This window comes from Haplochromis burtoni, unplaced genomic scaffold (genome assembly GCF_018398535.1).
Source record: "Haplochromis burtoni strain Fernald_Lab_line unplaced genomic scaffold, NCSU_Asbu1 Contig_153, whole genome shotgun sequence".
Taxonomy (NCBI): domain Eukaryota; kingdom Metazoa; phylum Chordata; class Actinopteri; order Cichliformes; family Cichlidae; genus Haplochromis; species Haplochromis burtoni.
Window position 1 is genome coordinate 1447714 of NW_024582514.1, and position 17699 is coordinate 1465412.

General features: G+C 40.9%; 2 protein-coding genes and 1 long non-coding RNA gene across 5 annotated transcripts in view; 2 read left to right on the forward strand and 1 right to left on the reverse strand.

Annotated features, from left to right (window-relative positions):
• LOC102312332 (solute carrier family 35 member F2) overlaps positions 1 to 3041 on the forward strand; it is a 7762-nt gene extending 4721 nt beyond the window's left edge. Inside the window, exons 7-8 of the mRNA XM_014336915.2 lie at positions 833 to 987; positions 2772 to 3041. Of these exons, the coding sequence (XP_014192401.1) occupies positions 833 to 987; positions 2772 to 3020 (404 nt within the window). The 3' untranslated portion in view covers positions 3021 to 3041. The remainder of the gene's footprint in view (positions 1 to 832; positions 988 to 2771) is intronic.
• Positions 3042 to 3056: 15 nt separating this feature from the next.
• LOC102312014 (rhomboid-related protein 4) lies at positions 3057 to 12962 on the reverse strand. Of its 3 annotated transcripts, XM_014336918.2 has the most exons (9): positions 12582 to 12962; positions 11494 to 11644; positions 10600 to 10767; positions 8784 to 9096; positions 6481 to 6613; positions 6249 to 6337; positions 5969 to 6025; positions 5040 to 5183; positions 3057 to 4911 (listed from the first exon to the last, which is right to left on the reverse strand). In XM_014336918.2, the coding sequence occupies exons 3-9, from the start codon at positions 10741 to 10743 to the stop codon at positions 4799 to 4801; spliced, it is 993 nt and encodes a 330-aa protein (XP_014192404.1). In that variant the 5' UTR covers positions 10744 to 10767; positions 11494 to 11644; positions 12582 to 12962; the 3' UTR covers positions 3057 to 4798. The 3 variants fall into 3 exon arrangements, with proteins under 3 accessions (XP_014192404.1, XP_005932710.1, XP_014192402.1); XM_005932648.3 differs by lacking the exon at positions 11494 to 11644 and having other exon boundaries at positions 10600 to 10751; XM_014336916.2 differs by lacking the exon at positions 11494 to 11644.
• Positions 12963 to 14950: 1988 nt separating this feature from the next.
• Positions 14951 to 15164, forward strand: LOC121815200. The gene is made up of 2 exons (XR_006054873.1): positions 14951 to 15002; positions 15114 to 15164. It is a non-coding gene; the product is annotated as an uncharacterized LOC121815200 (long non-coding RNA).
• Positions 15165 to 17699: the final 2535 nt, after the last annotated feature.

Genomic DNA, 17699 nt, shown 5'->3' on the forward strand with positions numbered 1-17699 from the left:
CAATTAACCTATCCCCACAAGTTGCATGTCTTTGGACGGTGGGAGGAAGCCGGAGTACCCGGAGGGAACCCACGCGAACACGGGGAGAACATGCAAACTCCACACTGTTAACACATTATGAAACTATAAATATTTAAAGGCGCTATGGTACAGTCAACACAAATACTCCTAAGTGTATACTCTTTGGGACCTGAATAAACACAATATGTGTCAGAATAACTAATGCTTTAAACTACGAGAACATAAGGTTATGCACACTGAGATTTTCACAGTGAAAAAAATAACAAACTTTATTAATAAAAGCCAGAAGAAAAGAACAAAGCTGGTAGGAAAACCAATGTGTCACAACCAACTAATGCGACAAAACTAACTTAAAAAAATAATTCAAAACATAAAAGCACAAGAAAGGAGACACAAGGTCAATAATTCTTCAAGGAGGGCAAAAAGTAACAAAAAAAGAGAAGAAATGAGAAGAAAATGAAATTACAGGCAACTAAAATCTGATGTTTACAGCAGGGACCATGACAAAGGGGCAGAAATAATCTAACCCAAATTCACAGAAACACAGTTCTCGTCTCGTTTGTCACATTTTCTCAGTGAAAGTTTGAAAAAACATTTTCTAAAAATCACAAAGCCACAGCATCACCCCTCATATTCCTTATTTCAGTAACTTATCTTTGAGTGTATAAAGATGACTAATTTAGAGGTTTTATTAGACACTTTTGATCACCATGTTGGAGAAGTCGACCTGAGAAATAAAGAGATTTTTTCTTTCATGTTTGCGTTTTCTTTAATACTTAAATGAACTAACAGTGGTCATGTCTCTTCTCAGGACTGCTGTTCGCTGCCTATGCACTGTGTATGTATGCTCTGTACAGCTTCATGCCTATAGTGATAAAGCTAAGCAGCGCCACCTCCGTCAACCTCTCCCTGCTCACCGCTGACCTCTTCGGCCTCTTCTGTGGGATCTTCCTCTTCCACTACAACGTGAGTGCAGACTCGGTTATTCTTACTTTATATATCTGACAGTCCTTTCCTTCAAACCGCCTCAAGAGGAAACTTGACCTGCACTTTAACACCCTCCCCACTGTTGGACTGTAAAAAACAATTTTAATCTTAGTAAAAAGCATCACATCGTCTGTCAATGTGTTGATCCTACAAGGTCATGACTACAGGATCTATCCAGTGTATTCCAGTATGTGATTCCTTCTCATTAGAGGGAACAATTTCACAATTTATGTTATTGGAAAAAGCCCACCATCAGCAGGAGCTGAAGTTTTATCAGTTTAATCAGTCTTCAAGTCTTCCCTCTGAACATCCAGCACCAGCATCATGCAACAGGAGGACTGATTATGATCTTTACCTTTACCCTAAGTTATGCATTTTTCCTACCATGGAAGACAGGCTCTGACAAGACTTAACTGCACATGACGTGGATACTTTCTTTGTCAGCAGCACAGACACTGAGAAAACACAATGAACGGTAATCAGTCAACTCTGGGTAAGGTATGTAGGTGTATGAACAGAGGCTTAGAACATTCAAATGAGAAAACACAGCATTTTCTGTAGTTTCTGGATTGAACAACATGTTTCACTGAAATGGTTAAAAAATAAAGCCAAAACAAAGTGAAACGACTGTAGTTCCTCTCACAGCCATTTAAGGCTCACTGAAACATCAAGTTGTTACTTTGTTGCTAGTTTGCCACGTTCTCTTTTGAGATGATGCTTGAATTGTGCTTCTGCAGTGAATCCAATTAGGAGTCTAGAGCACTGTACACGCAAGTGGTCAGTGCCATTTCCAGCATTCATACCTGTGCAGGCTGCATTGACAGTGATGTGAAGTTACACACCTGGGGATGTGCACGTCCTCAAAATTGCTACTAACACACAGACAATAGGAATACTGAACACACATTAGATTTTTAATCTTTAGAGTGTGAAACTTTGAATAGATACAAAAATGATTTATTTGTCTTTCAACAGAGCTTTAATGTGTTTTCTAGTCAGGGTCAGATGAGAATCTTTAATGTCAGTTAATGACAGGACTTATTTCCAGCACACACACATATAAACACTGATAGTGTCTCTTCCCACCCCGTCTTTGGGTCATAATGACCTGCTGAGTGTTATGCACGCTCAGAAGTGTTAATGAATAATAATGATAAAAGTTAAAATGTAACTCTGTGCTGTGTGTTCTCATGCAGAGCTCCATGCATGTATGCAGTTTGTGCATGTGTTGAATATGAATCTGTCTCTTTTGACCTGCCAGTGAATTTAAATGAGTCAGTTCCAGATGAGAGGTGGCACAGTATTCTCCTAATAAAACACTCACATTTTCTCATTAATAAGCATAATTACATTCTTTGTGTCAACATCTAAACTCCCATATTGTTTTTTCTTTAATTTAACCTTTATTTATACAGGTGAGACTTAAAGTCTCATTTACCAAAAAGACCTGTTCTTATTATTTACCATGAAGTTAAATCCTGCAATTAAACGTTAAACAGAGAAACTCATAAATGTGAACACAGATGTCAGACTTTACACGGACATCATATTGCACATTCAGGATCAGAAATCCAAGTCAAATAAAAAGTTGTTTCGGATCCAGACTCGCCCCCTGCTGGTCATTGGAAAGAATACTGTGTGCAGTTGGGCCTAACCCCAGCTCAGGTAAAATGTCATTCATAACTTGAACCCAATGAACTGGCTTTCCTTCTGCACTCTTTTTTTTAATGCAATTTGAACATTCACTTTCTGCTCCTGCTCAGTTCTCCGGCCTCTACATTGTTTCGCTGGTGGTCATCCTCATTGGCTTTGTCGCCTTCAACGCTGTTCCGACTCCCACCGCTGCCACAGACTCCAGCCCCTCGTCTTCACCTGCTGCTACCTGCGAGGAAGGCTGCTCTGAAAACCCTGTGGATGCTCAAGAGCTGCAGCCGACTGAAGACAGGAGGAAGAGGAGCACTTCAGGGCCAGAGCAGAGCTACAGCAGCACAGAGCTCGGCACTAGAATGTGATCAGCTGGTTTACAGTCTCCAAACATGTCGTATATGTATTTTTAACCAGTTATTTATTGAGTTTTGCTTCTTATATAACACATATGGTACATGTACAAACGCACAATACAGAAGTTCATGTAAAAAAAGATAAATAAAAGTGCAAATGCAAAAGAAAAGAGTGATTTAAATTTCAGCATTTACCTCTTTAAACACATTGTGTTTCACTGAGCCATACTGAAGGCTGTCTCAAATCCTAACATGTATCGTGAAGCTGCAGGAGGAGTGATAATCAGAGGTGCACAGGTGAGTCTTTCCTGATAATGTCTTCTTCTTTTTTTTTATAAAAGAGGCCCTGCACACAGGGAGTGCTTTTTATCTGTTATGATGATGTTTCAGTTAAGATTATTACATTTTCTACCCTCCACAATTTCTGTGTGTGTAATTCAAGAAAATGTGTGATATCCTTAAATTAAAAGGGTTCCTAAATATGACACATTGCAGTGTCACACCTGAGATCGTAAAACCGTTAACAAAACTATGATGCAGTGTATCAAATGTCAAATTTTACTGACATCGGTTTAAGAAAGGACACCTTTGGATGGATGTTTCCCCTCGCCTCCTCCTCCTCATCTCTGGTGTGAGGGACTAATAGAAAATCAGAGGAGGCAAGGAGAGGAGTCAAGGATTCAAGGGGATGAGCTTGATGCTGTAAATTGGTATAAATATGCTGTGCTCACTTTGGACCCGACTTTAACATCTAAACATGATTCTAAAAAGTTATCCGGCTTGTAAAATTTAACCTTCAGAGTTTCAAGCAAATCAGACTGTTCCAGACCATCAATGCAGAGAGGATGTGTCTACAGTTCAAGACTTTTATCATATACTGAGTATTGTTTCACTATGTGGTTATAAATAGTTGAAATTACAAAAACGTAAACTTTTTGAAAAAACTCATCGCTATTTTATCCCTGAAAAATTCTGGAAAAACATGTTTCTGAGTTTTCATAATTTAAAAAAATAAGTATGCCTGTTTTATTTATAAGGATCTACATAGACTAGCTCCACATCCTTTAAAGGAATTTATTAATCAAAAGTCAGATTGTGAAGTTGCACAAGGGCCACCGCTAGAGGGGAGTGTGGGGCAGTCTGTAGGTGCACAACATTTAGTCAATACAGGAGCTAAATGTTGGAATGGCTTACCGAAGGCAACAAAGGAGCGTTCCACATACACAGAATTTGAGGCACGTATTAAAGTGATGGTGAACCAGGTCTGTGCTCACTGGGTTCAGATGTGCAGGTCTACATGAATGACGCTGAGTAGCCTAAACATGGTGGAGAGGACCCAGGTCTAAGCTGCAGCAGCTGGCAGAGTAATGAAAAACCACCAATGGCAAAACCCACAGTGAAATTCAAAAAGGGAAAAGCCAGTGGCACACAAGGAGCAAAAACACTAAATATACACAGAAGAGACTGAATAACGAGACACAAGTGGAAACAATTAACCACAGATAAAACCGATATGCTGGCAGAAAACCAGACAGCAGGAAAATAAAGACAGGAAGTAAAAGCAAAGGTGACATGCAATAGAAAACAAAGTCACCAAGTAATACAAGAAGTCCAAACTAGGAGGGAGTCTTTGTTCGAAGACCGCTGCAGGCCGCACCTTCATGAGACATCAGACTGGATTCAATCCTCTTATGTGACCCGCAGCAACAAGGGAGAGTGATGGGAGGCATCTTCCCAGTTAAACCAGTGAAAATGAGAAAAAAACAAAAATGGAAAATAAAAATCCTTCATTACAATCTTCTTCTCTGGTTGGTAACTTCCTGCTCAAACCTCCTCAGCCGCCTCCTCCTGAGATCCTCAGAGTCTCCTGGGTGATGTTCAGTTTCTCTTCGCCTGGTTTGTTCTGAAAAATTAAGTTGTGGCTAAATGTTTAATTTTTAAATATAATTTGGCTCAAATGTATCTAATTTATTTGATAAAATTAAGTATTAATTTCAGCAGTGAAAGCAAACTGTCACTTCTGCCTCTTGCCTCGATGTTTCAGACTGTTTCTGATGGCCAGCTCTATCTGCTCCTCCTCCGTCAGTCCTGAGATGTAGCTCTCAGAATAATCAGACGTGTGATCCTCCGCAGGTCGAGGCTCTTCAAAGTATTCTCGTCTGGTCCCGCTGTAGCCTGCAGGCACACATGTGCACTACAAGATTAAAGTTTCTAACTTGAGTTTAATTTTTAAATCTTGCAACGTTGGGTAAAAATGAAAAGGTTACAACACAGAAAGTTAATAAAAATAAAAGTACTGAGTGTCTATAAACTCTATCCACTCAAATCATCTCAAACTGGTCTCCTGAACATAACTGCGAGTTTTACTCGAATGGCCTCCACAGTCACCAGATCTACAACATGAGAGTCACATCACTGATGTTTATGTGGCCTTAATTCTTCAGACTGCTGTGAAGGCAAAAAGGGTCCAAGACTGCAAGGTGCACATTCACTAATCTTAGGTTTGGCAGCGTTTTTAGGTAGATAAAGGCGAATGGCTTGATCAAGAATTGAGCTGCGGTTTGGGGAAGGCCTTCATGGGCACATGCGGTGGCTCCAGGGCCCGGCAGATCCTTGTGTACTAATGAGAAGTGAAGAAGTGAAAGAACTGAAAAAGGGGGAGGTTGGGTATGAAAACAAGAACGAACAGCTTGTCATATATAGGTAAGACCTGGAAGGGGCGTGTTTGGAGGCATGGTCCCACTCCTGAAATTCAGATAATTTATCTCCAATAATAAAATGTTGAAGATAAATTGAGGCAACCTCATCATGGATCCTAAAGTGGTTCGTCTTTCAGAAAGTGGGCACCCAGGTTTTAAAAGCTGTACCAGAAAACTGAACAAACAGTCTTTCTCACTGGATTATTGCATATTCCATAAAACAGTGGATCCTTTATGTTTTCTATAACATTGCTGTTGTACCTGAAAAGCTGTAGTATGAACGCTGGCGTGAAGTAACTCCATCTGAAGATATCATATCTGATTGGAGAGAGAGAAAAGAGCATTTTCAGGTTCATATATAAGTATTAAAGATTTCTTTCACACAGGCTCACACAGTTAACAAATACAACATGCTGTAACTGCTAATGTGATGTTTGCTGATCATGACTGTGTAAAAAACACAATTTTATCATTTTTGTTTTATTTGTTTGCAGAATGAAGAATTCATTCGCTACACAAACTGAGAAAGCAGCATTCAGACCTGCACATGCCTCCATGATGGTCTTCAGTGGACCCACAGTGTAGAGCAGACCCACCAGGACACCTGCCAGGTGGGCAACCAGAGAGGTCCTGAAAGAGAGCAGCAGGGAAAAAGACCACGATGATAAAATATCTGCTCAGTTTTAGATAAAAAAAGATGCTGCCTTCAAATCTACGCTTCAAAATCGATTTTGTTTTCTCAGTGATCATCTTGGACTGGAGCAGTCTCTCACCCAGGAGCGATTAGATAGATGAGCACCAGCTCCACCCAGCTAGCAAAGTGATTGGACACCCGAATATTCATAACGTACGTCACACCACTGGGGTTGAAGTGGTTACTGACGATCTTCAGAGCAAACAAGACCCCTGCAAACAGATGTGGTTGTAAAATTAAGGAAGGAAAATGTTATAAATATCTCGTTATGATTAGTTGATTAATCATTTAGGTGAAAAATATATATTTAGTCCAAGAATGAAAATAATTCAGTTTCTCTGAGAGGAAGAAAAACAGCAAATCTTCTCATTTTAAAAGATGAAAGTTTCACCTTCTGGCAACGTATTATAGTTATTATGTTTAAATTAGTGTATTTAGCTTAATATAGACTATTTTTTACTTACTTATTTTATATATTTGTTTGATTTTATAACTTGGATTTATTGTGGCTGCAGGATTTTAAACATTCAACTTCAAAATATTAATGGTGTTAATTAAGTAATTAATTAAGGTGTCGTCTACATATCTGTACCAGTGGCTGGGTACTCTTCCTTTGAAAGAGCCAAGAGCCTTCCTTTCCACTTCCTCCATGTAAAGGTTGGCTACAATAGGTGACACGGGGGAGCCCATGGCACAGCCATGTTTTTGTCTGTTGAAGCCTTCGTTGTATTTGAAGTATGTTGTAGTAAGGCAGAGGTCTAACAGACTATGATGACCTGGATGACTGAGAACCTTCACAGACATGTTTAGTTCTGGTTCTTTACGTCTTGATGCATTCTCAATCATCCAGGAAAGAAAATCTCTAAAAGTTGATTGTGTTCATCTGGACGTAGTGTTTTGTGGGAGAAACATTTCGTCATTCATCCAGGTGACTTCTTCAGTCTCAGCTGACTGCAGGTTTCAATCTTATAAACAGTACATTTGCATAATGACTCAAACCAGCCCAGCGAAGGAACAATGGGCTGGGAGGTCAGTTCCTTAATCTTAATTATGCAAATTCTCATGACCATTGATCAAAGACCATGAGTACCATTCACAGAGAGTTGGGGAATGGCTGCAATCACAGCATTGTAAGATGGTGACAGATGTACCCTTAGGCCCCCTCCTCGATTCAGAGATGGTCTTTCCCTTTTCACGTAAATGGCTTCCTTGACTCCGCCCTCAAACCAGCGTTCCTCGCTGTCCAGGATGTTACATCCTCATCCTTGAAAGAGTGTCCACTGGCCTGTAGGTGTAAACAGACTGCAGAGTCCTGACGAGGTGGCTCTTCTGTGTTGTGCCATCCGCTTTGCCAGAGGTTGTTTGGTTTCCCCGATGTATAAATCCTGCCAATCCTCCTGCACTTAACAGCGTACACTGTGTTACTCTGTTCGTGTCGGGGGACCCGATCCTTGGGGTGGACCAGTTTTGGCGCAGCGTGTTTTGGGGTTTAAAAGCTAGAGACACCCGGTGTTTAGAAAAAATGTGTCTCAACTGCTCCGATACTCCCGACACGGTTTAGAATTCTTATTGAGTGGATTGTAGTATATTATTATTTCTGTACTATGAGTTTCTTATAGTTTTTAAAAAAATGTTTTTCTTTTGGCTTTGGCCTTTTTTCTCCTTTGTATATTTTATTGTTTTTAGATTTACGTTTTGTTTTTGTTTCTAGTTTTTTTTCTAGTTGATTCATTTTGTTCTTAAGTATTTTAGCTGTCTTTTATTCATCTGTGTTTTTGTATCTTTAACTTGTATGAGGTCATTAGGATCCTTGGTCTTAGTTGGTTTCTGTTAGTATTTGAGTTTATTCACGTTTCACCAGTATCCACTTAAATGTTATTGTGGACAAGGTCACTAAACTAAACCAGTCATATTCCAAGAGCACTGATCTAGGGGGGAGCTGCCCCAACAGGTGTGGTTGGTGGCCTGAAAGTGGGCCTGCAAGGTTACCCGGGGCTGCAGGGCAGGGTGGACATCTGGAGGACAGGGGCAGTCAGAATTTAATGCCCTCACCCATCTGCATCCAAGCTCTGCACTGCCTACTGGGTACAACCCATAGGATCAGTGACTGGTCTATTTGAACAGAGAGCCAATCCAGACTTCCTGTATTTGGATGCTGGTTCCACAGATCAACACATTCAACTACCAAAATTTTACATAATACTTCAAAAGTTAATATTTAATCACGTCTAAAAAAAATTAATGCTGATAATTTTGGTGCTGATGGATCACTCCTTCGCTTTTTTATTTAACAGTTACTTAAAGTACTTTTTTATCTTATCTTGTTATACATACATCTAGATTTTCTTCCTTTGAATCACTACTACTGCTGGGAGTTTGTACCTGAGAAGCCGACAACACACTCTCTGCTGAAAGCCTGCACATATTCCAATAATGGATCAGAAGAATCCGTGCCCTCCATGAGCTTAATCATCAGCGCCTGCAGCAGCAGGTACACCAATCCAGTGAGCAGAAAGAAGACTGACAGCAGGTACAGGAACCAAGGTCCACCCAGACGTCGCTCCAGCCTCATGCCTTTCCACAGGAAGGACGCCATGTTGAAGTAAAGGTGCCAATCATCGATGTGATGCAGGGGGGACAGGAAGAGGCGTCGCCACTCTTTATTTCGGTACACCTGATCAAGGCTCATGCAAGCCTGGACACAAAATAAAAACAGTCGTATGCTTTTGATTCTTTTTAATACATCAATAATGTGAATCCAAAATCATTGACAGGCGACTTTGAAGGCAGGATGCTTCAGCTGATGGTTCAGTATGAAGAATGCTCCTGCACACCTTTTATTATATTCGTCAGCAGAAAAACCATGAACAAAAACCAGTTTGTCAGTTCTGTTTGCAGCCATGCAGGTGTTGGCTGTCACACAAGCACCGCCATGTGGGCTGTTTGTTTTTTTTTAAATCCAGTTTCCTCTTTCTGTTGCTAAATTATTCAACAAAATTCTCGTCTGTCTCTCTGTTTAAAGGTTCACCTCAAGGTTTTTCCATTTTTTGTTCAGACTCGTTGTTTCATCGTTAAAGACATGATTCTCTTCAACCGGGAAGATAATCTTCAATTTTTATGACTTAATTATGTATTTTTGCCTGTCATCCGAATGCCTGCCATTTTCTGGTTCTCCTGCTTATTTCAAATAAAAACAACTACTGATTCTGAAGAAAGTCAGTCTAAGATGCAATCGCTGCACTCAACGTTTTGTTCATAAACGAATTATAAAATTACAGGTTAATTTCTGTCCCAACAGGTACACTTTAAGTAGCAGAGAGGTGCTGCTATCAAATGTCATTGGTTAACTGATCATCAGCAAGTGAGAGTTGGACTTGTGTTTTAGCCACAGGACCCAGGCACCTTACAGTCATTGACTAGAGACCATGAACTTTTCTCTACACTAAAGTATTGTAGGGTCATATGTGAGACCATCTGTCAGACGTCTAAAGCTTTGGGTCATGCAACGGGACAATGATCCCAACACAACAAAGCAACAAAAGAAAAGAATCAAGGTGCTGCAATAAACCAGTCAAAGTCTAGACCTCATCCTAAATAAAAGGCTGTGGCTGAGACCTTTAGAGAGATGTGTGTAAATAAACACCTCAAATTCTCAATAAGTCTATGCCAGGGTGCTGGAAAGGAGAGTTTGTCTGCCAGTCAAACCTCAGATACAGGAGGAACAATGCGGTTTTCGACCTGGTCGTGGAACACTGGACCAGCTCTTTATGCTCTCAAGGATACTTGAGGGTGCATGGGAGTTTGCCCAACCAGTCTACATGTGTTTTGTGGACTTGGAGAAGGCATTCGACCGTGTCCCTCGGGGTGTCCTGTGGGAGGTGATGCGGGAGTATGGGGTGTCTGGCCCATTGCTACGGGCCATTCGATCTGATGTCTGAGGGTCTGCCACTGGCAGGGGGAGTGGTGGGGGAGGATAGGCCTCCATACCTTGGAGGGCCTGAGATGTCCCTAGAGAGGTGGCGTCTGATACCCGACCTGACATATAGACACAGACAAACAGGCACACACAGATACAAACATCCATTCCCACCCCTCTAATGCACACATATGCAAATACTCAGCACTCACCCAACGTGGAGACAGACATAAATAGACATAAATCTATATAATATAATATAATGTTACAGTGGGGAGTTACCTTCAGTGGTGGAGCAGGAGGAAACACGTACAGGTACACATTGAATCCCAGGACAGCCAGGGTGATGGCTGGGATGTTTCCTGGACCCTCCTGGAACAGCTGGACAAGCAGGAGCAGGAGGCCTGCCTGGAAACCCCTCTGCATGCTGAAAGCTGAGGTTTAAAGGAACTGTTGACATGACAGATAAAGACAGACAACAATTCACAGTTCAGGCCAATTTAGAATCACCAATTAACCAGACCTATGCATGCATGTCTTTGGACTGTGGGAGGAAGCCCGAGTACCCAGAGAGAACCCACACAGGCCAGAGATTACACAGACAGCACCAGCAGGCCGGTGGATTCAACCTTACTGTGTGGCACTAACCACTGCGTGGTTAGTAACAAAACTATACAGCAGAAAAATAAAGTTTCACGGGATTGTTTTACTTTGTCGACAGCGCTACTCTGTCGGAAGATGTGACTATCAAACAAACATGGACAATGAAAAGTAAAACAAACAAAAACCATCCAGCCAAAAGAGAATATTACAGTTTTTGTTTCAAACCTTTTATTAAAAACTAGTATGTGTCAAAACTTCTTTCTCACAGCAGCAATACTGAAGGGACCATTTCATGTAATCACATCACAGTCTGAATGATGAAAAAACACATTTTATCCCATTACAGATGCTCCTAACAGATGTCCACTCTTTTGCTGTTATTGTCACTGAGACATTTTTAGATCGACAATTTTAAAAAAAATTAAAAACATGCTAGTAACATCTTTTGGTGTTTGACAAAATTAATTGCAATTAAACATTAAACAATGAGTGAGCATAGTCATGATTTGGGGGAAAAGCACGCGCCCACGCACGTGCAGAGTGGGGTTGGTTCAGTTGGGGGATGATACACACCATAACATTAGTATTTAAGTCTTTAGCTGACTTCTAAAAGAGCTCAGTGCTCCAGGCGGAGCTCTCCACTGGTCATGCGCCGCACAGCCTCAAAGATCTCCCTGCACCCTTAGGTGGATGTGCAAGAACAAACAGAGTGAGACTGTCAAACCTAAGTGAGCAAATGGACATGTTTAGAGTTTGATAATCAGATATAACATTATAATAACTGTGTGCTGAAAGACGCTCAAATACACATTCTCTTGAGCATTTATCTGCACTCCTTTAGCTCCCTAAATGTTGAAATGTTAATGTTTCTTTTTCACAGATGAGTCACTTTATTTCATTATTTCATGAACTAAATGACAAAGATGGGGTCTATCTAATAATATCTAAAAAACAAACAAACCAACAAACAAACAGAAAAATGTTTAGCATCTAGGCTTGTATAGACCTGTGCATCACGAGATTAGCGGTGCCCACACAGTTACAGCCAAACCTTCACTTTTTCACATAATGTAAACATGAATCTGCGGTCTTTAGACTCAGCAGTGTCTGCTCCTCGTCCTCATTATTTCTCTTTTAATAAGAATCAGCAGGATCTGAACAAACTTACAGGTCAACTCAGTGGCGTCTGGCGATGTGTTTGTTTATGCATGCTTTGGGTCGGGCACACACTTCTTCTGTGGGTCTGTCTGCGCGCTCCCGCCGGGGGACGAAAATCGAAAGTGATACCTGAGAGGAGAACGACCCCGCGCAATAAATTAACAAACAAATAGCAGCACAAACAGTTTGATTGCCGGTGGGCAATAAATCCATCAGCGGGCAACACGTCACCCTCGGTATGTTTGCACAGCGAGATTTCATTGGCTGAGGACGGAGCTGGGCTTTAGAGACGATCTGAAACGCATCCGTGTAAATCCTGCGCCGTGGATGCTTATATCCTATTCCATCCTTCCATAATTACATTTCTATTAAAATATATGAGTTTGTAAAGAACAGCTAACAAACACAAAGCTCTGCAGCATGTGATAACTAACCGCTCTGAGCCCAGGGCGAAGTGTGTTAATCACACCCGGGTTACGTTTCTGTGATGTGGATTCACTTACCCTAACACCGCTGATCAGGATAACCGACCACACTAGGCTGGTTGTTAACTTGCTAAGTTAACCCAGGTTTCTCCTGCGCGTTCACGGGAAAGGGTGGCACTGTGGCACATCATCAATCTAAAAGTGGGCGTTTCACTTTACTTCACCCTGCTGTTTATTTCTAAGGTGACGGCAGCTCGGAAGCTTTAAACTATGCTACATAGTTTAAATGCTACTACAACAATGCTAGTGCTAGCGGCGCTAACGGCTGCAGATAGGAAGATACTGCCAGCACCGGAAACGTGCTCGTCATCTCCGAGCATGAAGTAAGGAGAGCCTTCAAGAGAGTGAACACCAGGAAAGCAGCAGGACCAGACGGCATCCCAGGTCGTATCCTCAGAGACTGCGCATACCAGCTAGCTCCTGTGTTCACTGAGATATTCAACATCTCTTTATCTCAGTCGGTGATCCCCACATGCTTCAAAGAGTCCATCATTGTTCCTGTCCCGAAGAAACCCCACCCTGCTTCTCTCAATGACTATCGCCCTGTAGCCCTCACCTCAGTAGTGATGAAGTGCTTTGAACGCCTGGTCAGAGACTTCATCATTTCTTCACTACCAGACACACTGGACCCACTACAGTTCGCTTACCGTCCAAATCGTTCCACAGACGATGCCATCTCTCATCTCCTCCACACATCACTCACTCACTTGGACACTAGAAGGGGGAATTATGTTAAAATGCTCTTCATAGACTACAGCTCTGCATTTAACACCATAATTCCCTCCACACTCACCACCAAGCTGGAGCATCTGGGACTCAGCTCATCTATGTGTCAGTGGATCTCCAACTTCCTAACTGGCAGACCACAGGCAGTAAGGATGGGCGGACATGTCTCAGCCTCCACCACTCTCAGCACTGGAGCCCCCCAGGGGTGTGTTCTGAGCCCCCTGCTGTACTCTTTGTACACATATGACTGTGTGGCCACTACCAGCTCCACCACCATCATCAAGTTTGCTGACGACACCGTCGTGGTGGGCCTGATCTCTGATAACAACGAGACGGCCTACCTGAAGGAGATTAGGAATCTGGAGAACTGGTGCCAGAGGAACAACCTCCTTCTAAACGTCAGTAAGACAAAGGAGCTGATAGTGGACTTCAGCACTAAGCAGGAGAGGAACTACCAGACCCCCGTCATCAACGAGTGCCCAGTGGAGAGAGTGGACTGTTCTCTCTGCTGAGGTCAGGAAAGCGATTCCGCTCCCTGAAGACCAACACAGAGAGACTGAGGAGGAGCTTCTTCCCGCAGGCGATACGGTCTCTCAATCACACCACCACACAGTACTGACCCACACATACAGTTCTTACACACACACTGGACATTCTGGACATTGTTTTCACTTCATCACTTAAATCACTTTAAGCATATTTGCACTGCACAAGACATAATGTGGATTGCACAACACTGGTCACTATATTCTTCATTTCCAGTTAATACTTGTACAGCTGCTGTTATTGTGATATATATTTATTTATATTTCTTCATACATTCTTATATAGTTCTATATTGTGTATTTTGTTGTACAGTTATTTTATTTTCAACTTTAATTTATATATTTTATCTTATTCTTTCCCAGTTAAATTTACCCTTCATTCTAATTTGTGTTGTACAGTTATTTCATTTTTAACCTTAATTTATATTTTATTCCTTCCTAGTTAAATTTACCCTTTTTAATTTCCATCCATCCATCCATTCGCTTCCGCTTATCCTTTTCAGGGTCGCGGGGGGCGCTGGAGCCTATCCCAGCTGTCATAGGGCGAGAGGCGGGGTACACCCTGGACAGGTCGCCAGTCTGTCGCAGGGCTAACACACAGGACAGACAACCATTCACACTCACATTCACACCTAGTGACAATTTGGATTATCCAATTAACCTATCCCCACAAACACCCTTTTTAATTTTTCATATTTATTTCCTATCTTATTCATAGCCTTTTCCTTTTTTGTTTTCTTTAGGTCACGAGCAGTTGTCCAAGCATTTCACTACATATCGTACTGTGTATGACTGTGTACGTGACAAATAAAATTTGAATTTGAATTTGAAACTGGATTCATTTTAAATGGAGGCTGTAGCTGAAATGTTTGTGTGGGTTGCCATGACAACACCAAAGTGAATCTGAGATCGTTATTGTTTTCTATTTGTTTTCTTTATTTGCTTCTCATGCTTGTGTACATTTGCAGTAGGAAAAGATAATCTATGAATCCAGTGATATATCCTTCTTATAAGAAATGTTTCTGTTAAAATATTATTGTGAAGTAGTCACTTCCTGTGAGTTGCGGGAACCGGAAGTTGTGCGCGGGAGAGACAAGACAGAACGGTAACACGGCAGACTTTTCGGAATGTACAACTTTTCTACTGCTGGTTTTACAAGGCGTACACGGTAAAAATCATTATGCTGTTATTTGTTTAACACTTGTGCACTTTGTGAAAGGAAACAAGTGGCTGAGATGAATATCATATGTGCTATTGATATTATTTTACTTGTTTCTAGTTTTCACGGTGCTCCATGATTGTGAGAGGAATAAAAGAATTGTGGACATCAGTACGAAGCGTGGATTCTTTCGACCAGAGTAGAAACAGAGGCCGTTTTACTCTCTGAGCTGCAGACTCGATGTGGCACAGGCATCACTCGGGGAAATAGATGACAAGTCTCAATTTCATCAATTTGGCCATACCAACAAACATGCCAAGCCTTGTGGACTTCATCACATCAGGTCATATCATTCATGTAGAGCAATTTGGCAGATGCGTGGATTTAAAAGGAACAAATGAGAATTCACTTCCTGGTCAGTTTTCTCAATAGAGTAACTAGGGCTGTTCGATATAACAGGAACAGAATGCAAGCAGACAGTGACTAAGAACTAAACTAAACCTAAACTGGGAGCAACTATAGAAGCAATACAAAGGAACTAAAAACCTGACAGTCAGAGACATGAAACACAAACCATGAAACCTGGAACACGGAGAAATGCAGCAGGTGATACACAGATGATCCACACAGATAAAGGGCTTAAAACACACAGGGATAACGAGGGAATGAGACACGGGAGGAGGGCTGGGAGAAATCACACAAAATCAGGGGAAGCAAAACTGAAAACACAAACATAGCACACGAGATTGTCAAAGTAAAACAGGAAACATGACACAAACCTGACACTGAAACAATGAGAAGTACAGACACGAAAACATAACTTTACTAAATGTGACGTAAGGAACGTAGGGGAAGCACAGACACAGAAATCAAGAGACTGGAAACTAAATAACAATGAAATCAAAGATTATTAATAATTCAAAAACACAAAAGGATGGGTGACAGATCCAGGACCGTGACAGGAGGAGCTACACAGCAGGGGAGCCGTGCTTGGGTTCATGGTCAGCGAACATCAGGGAGATGAAGGCTGAAGCGATCTGAAGACACTATGACTGGACTGACTCGGTCCTTGTGTGTCTGTGTGAGTCTGTTTGTGTGATTAGTGTTTTCTGTTGTTGCTGCAGATACTAAACTGCAAGAAGCAAAAGAACCACATGAAGCTGACGTCACCTGTCTGACACTGAACACATGAACCAAACTGTCCTAGAGTACATTCACTAATCTTCCGTCCAGCTTGTGACGTGAAAAGAGAAACAGGACCAGAAACTGCTTGGACTGGTTTCATGCGCCTCATCTTTTACCCATAAAGAAAGCATCAGTACATTATTAGTACATCTCAGAGACACTTTCTTTCTCACAGTCACAGGAAGAGTAATAGATTACATCTCTCACAGTATCTGACCAACCAGCTGCTGTGGAAAGTCTTTTTTTAGACACAGAGATGAAAGATGTTTGACTGAATGCTGATAAGTGAAAACTGAGAATTTAGAAGGAAATGTTTTCATCTGAGGTTCTGATTAAAACTGTCACACTAATCTTTATATTTCTATTTTTTTGGACACACTCAAACAAACAGATCAGATATTCTCTTAAACATGAAGACTTGCTGCTTTCTTTTTAAACCTTTAATTTTTTTATATTTAGTCAGTAAAAACAGGCACAAAGATGATGAAAAAAAGAAGAAAAACTTGCTGGAAAATGTGCAACTTTTTTACAAGAGGATGATGTCAAAACCAACACATGAGAGAGTCCCAGTTTCATCTTTAGCAGGACGAAGTTTATTTAACCCTGTGTTTGGACTGATCACTGTTGGCAATAACATGACCAAAGGTTACTCATTGATCCTAATTATTACATTTCAAACACTATGGATCAACCGGCTCATGCAACAAAAGACACAGACTTTATTAATATAATTGTAGATAATATAGGACCTAAATATATGCATCTTGTGATTTAAACATGTAGGTTAAAACACTTATAAAATGGTGTAGGTATATGTAGTGTATATGACTATATATGATTACAATAGAATAGAATAGAATTCAACTTTATTGTCATTGCACATGTCACAAGTACAAAGCAACGAAATGCATTTGCATCCATCCAGAAGTGCTTTAGCCATAATATAGATATATTACAAAATATATGAGCCATAATATAGATATATTACAGAGTATATATAGATATTATATGCAAAGTATATATGTGAGTATTTCTGATTATATGTCCAGTGTATACAGGTATATATATCATAATAAAATCCACAACAATTGCAGCAATTTCCCAACTCTCTGTGAAGGGTACTCATGGCCATTGATCAAATTAGTGGTTGTTGATCAATAATCATGACAATTTGCATATTAATGATCAAGGAACTGACCTCATAGCCCATTGTTCATTCAGTGGTGCTAGTTTCAGTCATGTGCAATTGTACTGTTTATAAGGTTGGGGAAACCTGCAGTTAGCTGAGACTGAAGAAGTCACTTGGATGAGTGACGAAACGTTTCCAGATGAGCAGAATCAACTTTTTGGGATGTACTTTACTGGATGATTGGGCGTGCACCAAAACAATAACAAAATACATTTTCCAGGAGATATGATAATGATTCACATCAGAGTGAAGAACTAATAAATTTATCCTAGATCTACCTGATCACTGACTGATAGAATGGATAAGATTATAAATTAAAATCATATAAAACA

Bases quoted from the DNA above. Each gene is read 5' to 3' on its own strand.
- LOC102312014 (XM_005932648.3), bottom strand. From the start codon at position 10,743: ATGCAGAGGGGTTTCCAGGCAGGCCTCCTGCTCCTGCTTGTCCAGCTG. The intron at 9,097-10,599 runs GTAACTCCCCAC...TTTTGTGTCCAG, and splicing joins CTCCTGCTCCACCACTGAAG to GCTTGCATGAGCCTTGATCA. The intron at 5,184-5,968 runs GTACAACAGCAA...GTGTGCCTGCAG, and splicing joins TTCATACTACAGCTTTTCAG to GCTACAGCGGGACCAGACGA.